This window comes from Odontomachus brunneus, unplaced genomic scaffold, assembly GCF_010583005.1.
Source record: "Odontomachus brunneus isolate Ranch 3 - 2012 unplaced genomic scaffold, Obru_v1 Obru_scaffold_086, whole genome shotgun sequence".
NCBI classification, from domain to species: Eukaryota; Metazoa; Arthropoda; class Insecta; order Hymenoptera; family Formicidae; genus Odontomachus; species Odontomachus brunneus.
In genome coordinates, this window is record NW_022639536.1 from 498,123 (window position 1) to 502,726 (window position 4,604).

The 4,604-nt window shown below is 25.2% G+C and overlaps 1 protein-coding gene across 1 annotated transcript; it reads right to left on the reverse strand.

The window, feature by feature from the left end:
* Positions 1 to 2,560: 2,560 nt before the first annotated feature.
* LOC116847998 (signal peptidase complex subunit 1) lies at positions 2,561 to 4,127 on the reverse strand. The gene is made up of 3 exons (XM_032823658.1): positions 3,969 to 4,127; positions 3,614 to 3,673; positions 2,561 to 3,418 (listed from the first exon to the last, which is right to left on the reverse strand). Exons 1-3 carry the CDS (start codon positions 4,065 to 4,067, stop codon positions 3,236 to 3,238), a joined length of 342 nt encoding a protein of 113 aa, XP_032679549.1. The 5' UTR covers positions 4,068 to 4,127; the 3' UTR covers positions 2,561 to 3,235.
* Positions 4,128 to 4,604: the final 477 nt, after the last annotated feature.

A 4,604-nucleotide genomic window follows, 5' to 3' on the forward strand; every position in this document is an offset into this window, starting at 1 on the left:
TATATATATATATATATATATATATATATATATATATATATATATATACACATAAATTTAATTAATTTAATTAGATCTTATATAGCAAGGTGGATTTTTTCTTTTATTAAATTATACTCTTTTATAATTACTCAAAATTTATAGTCTTTCATGACTTTGTCTATTTAACTTTCTAGCCGTGCTCTGAGTTTTTTTGACCCAGAGCAGTTTTAAAGTTCACACAGTTTTTCTAATATTCTAAAATACAAATGTGATACTTCGTGACTTTTCGAGTTATTTTAGAAAGAGTCAATACGTATTGCACTAAATTATTTTATATAATGCTAAAATAAAAGATACCAAAAAATACATATATATCAATTAAATAGTGAGTTCTCACCATTGGATCTATTTAGATCCTGAACACGGTCAAAGTATATCCGAAACAAACACGGTTAGAAGATTAATAACATTTAACAATAAAAAAATGTTTACTATAAAAATTTAAAGATAACGAAATGGAATGTGCGGGATTTTGTAGACCTTACTTTAAAAAGAGCTAGAGTTTAAATTAACAATAAAGGTACGAAAAATATAATTTTTATTAAAATTAAATATTTTATTAAATCATATTAGCAAAAAATTATATTACACTGTGTTAAGTACAACACATATAAACAAAATATAAGACGTTTATATTGATCGAAGAAGTGATGTAGTGTAAAGCAATAGACTCATAATCCAGAGATGTCTCATAGTCCAAGTTCGAGTCCCAGTGCCAGTGAGAATTTTTAAAATGATGTAACATTGGAATCAAGTAATCTAAAATTTTCAAGTAAAATCAGCAAATGCTGTGTCATTTACAAATAGTTTATGTTAGAAAATAGAACCGAATAAGGATATTCCGACATATCATTTTTATGTCATTTTATGACGTCACTTTCACGTTTTATTACGTCGGTGAACTATGACTTATTTCGGTCATTTTCGTCATTATTATGTGATTATAAAAGGATAATTGACGTCACTAGTGACCAAAAACTGACGTGAAAATCACGTCACGTTGCTGCCTAGAAAATATAATCGTTATTTTATATATAGAATACTATATATATTATATATACTACTATATATATAATACTATATATATTATAGTATATACTATATATATAATATACTATATATATAATATATATATATATATATATATATATATATATATATATATATATATATATATATATAATACTATATATATTTTATATATAGAATACATATACAAATGGCAAATATATAAGTGATAGTAAATCATAAAGAAAAATCTTTAAAACAAATGAAAAAGTAATGGAAATTATACTCTCCTTATTTTTTGAGTAATAATAATGATAACGAATTATCCTTCAAGATAAATAAAAACAATAACAATGTATTACTTTTTTCAAATAAGGTAATGAGTTATTAAAACAAAAATAGCTTTTCCACAACTTTATAATATAGACTATTTTGTTATAAACGGAAATATAATAATTGTATCAATAATTGTTAAACGTGTTAGCAAATATATCTTTTATAATGTATTTATAATTTTTATAAAAAATATAAATTGTTGAAAAAAACAAAAAATTTTTTTAGACAAGAAGCTGCAAGAAGAATTTTAGATCCGTATTAACAGTCGTTACTTGAAACTTGTCTCAGAGGAGATATTTAGATTTTTATTCAAAATCAGATCCAAATTCTTTAGTTGAATTATGATACATGTGACATTTATATCTATAGTCGCAATTCAATAGAACAATTCTCATCTAGCTCAAAATTGAAATCTAATTGTATCTCACTTGAGATGAGTTTCAAGTAATGATTATTAATGTGAGCTTTAGAAAATAAATGGTAATATGAAATAAGCATAAAAATAAAAAAAAAAGTTTACTTTTTGTTATTATAAATATATAATATGTTATTATAAATATATAAAAAAAAAGTTTACTTTTTGTTATTATAAATTATTGACATTACAACTTTTTTATCGAATTATTTTGAATATAAAAATTATAAGTTAAAAATGAAAAAAAACATTTTCTTATAAAAATAAAAAGAAGTTTAATAAACTTAACTTTAATTCAAAGCGTATAAGTCTTTTAAATCTTAGGATAGAAATTTCAAATAAAAGAAACTTCACTTTCACATTCACTACTTAAGGTATGTCTCTTATTTTCTTGTTCTAATTTCTTCCTAGCATAGCGACATCTGAAAAAAGTGTTTGTAATATGGAACACTTTATGTTACTATTCATTGCTATTTTTCAAGTGTCTCAAATCTTGAAGGAAAAAATATTTCCAAATAACCAACACTGCAATTTTAAAGTTTAATCTTATTATGAATCGACATATTATAATCAATATTTAAAGCTATTAATTAAGATAGAAAAGGTTTTTGTATTTTACTTTGTGGTTTTAACAAGAAAAAGAACAAAGCAACTTTTCTTAACACTATAAATAACTGTAAATAACGTGGCGCTGACGTCCCTTTGATAATTAATAAGGACTCTAATGGTTAGGTTTATTTCAGTTGAAAAATCGTAGTGTTGTTTGAGAAAATCTACCTTGTTTTATTACCACCTTCTCTCATATACTTTTTTATACACTTTATTGTACTACATATGGTTATGATAAGAAACAATTTTTTTTTTAAATCTTCAGAAATGCAAATTTTTTTCATATTATTAATATTATTAAGTTATTATAGAAGAAAATACATATTTGTTATATACGGAACATTAGAAGAGAAATTCATGTTTCCATCAACATTCTATTAATTAAATTTGAGTTTAAAAAGAGCAATAGAATATGCAATATTTTTTGTTGCATATTCAACTTGTGAATAAAGTAGTTTTAACAATCCTATTTTTCTAAAAACAATTAAAAACAAACTTCCCTTAAATTTAATGTTATGAGATTCTGCTAGCTGGTTGTTAAAACATAATTATTGTAAGTTTATAAATGTATTACTTTATTTACAACTTGTATTTATGCAAGAAATATTAAATTATAGATAGTATATCTTACAAAAAGAGTCAAGTTTTTCACGTTCACACCTGTCTATTCATACATTGCACACTTTTGTGTCATAATCGTATCAAGAAAAATGCTGAATGGTATGTGTAGATTTTCACTTTTAGGAATTAAATTTGTACGAGTAAAATCGCACAATGCTTTACTATAATAGTTTTCAATTAGAATATCACAGAGCTGTCGTACAATTATTTCTTCTTCTTAGGTTTCATAGTAACTTCTGATTGTGGTTTTTGCCAATCCAATGGTTTGCGACGATACATAGGCCATGGAGGTACAGTAATTAATGCTGCCATAACAAATCCAGCACCCAAAATATAGATTGTTTGTGAAAATTGTTGAATTACATATCCCCAGGTTAAGCCAACAACCTAAAGTATATTAAAATTAGATATATATGTATATAAGCCAACAACCTAAAGTATATTAAAATTAGATATATATGATATATATTAGATATATATGTGTGTGTATGTATATATATATATATATATATATATATATATACACATGTATATAAGTATTATGTATATATTAACATATCTAAAAAATACTCTAGAACTTACACCAAATAACGTTATTATCACTCTTGCTAATCTTTCTGCTCTAGCTTGGCCATCATAGTCCTAAAACAAGGAATATAATGTGCGAAAACTTATATGTAAATGCAAGTATAGTATTTGCGATTTACTTACATGCAATGCAGTTGTAATAACATTATAAATTGTAATAATAGTATAAATAATAAATAAATTATTATAATAATTACGAGGAATGTATCAAAAGTTATAATTACATTTACAGATGGTGTACGATAACATAACCTCGCACAAGGGAATTATCGTCATTGTAAAATTATCACAGAAGATGCAATAGTTTAATAAATATTTAAAACAGTCATTTAAGGATATTGTAACTTACCATGTGCGTTGGAATGGATTTAAAGTACTGCATCCAAGCGCTCATAGTGAATAAATACACGAACGTGCCAACGTCAAAACGACTTACTGATACAAGCATTCGCTTCTGCTCACCTCGGATCACTTCGGATCCCTTCGGGCGTGGACGTGTAATCGTGCACGTCCTACATACGTACAGGCGAAAACGGCAAGGCGCGCCAGTTGCTGTACAGCGCGCATACAGCGCGAGTTTTAAAATGTATATTTCGATTATTTGATACTCAAATTTAGTCTCAACGTGTACATTACATTCCTTACGAAAAAATACTATAAGAAAATTACTAAGAACAATAGTATTATTGTCGATTAATGAAAATACTACTGTTTTAAGGCGATGCTGAAGCTGAAAACTTTACTAACAGACACTGATATTTTTCTGCAAATCTTTATAGAAATATCATACTAAGAATCATTGATAATTACTTATTTTCAGTATTAAAAATACTGGATAATAAGTAATTATCAATGATTCTTAGTATGATATTTCTATAAGGGAACCTTGGTAAAAAAAGTTTATAGAGAATAAAATTCTATCGTTCTATCGTTTTCTATCGTTTTGAATATGGATTCCCTTATAGAAAAGTATCACTGGCTGTGA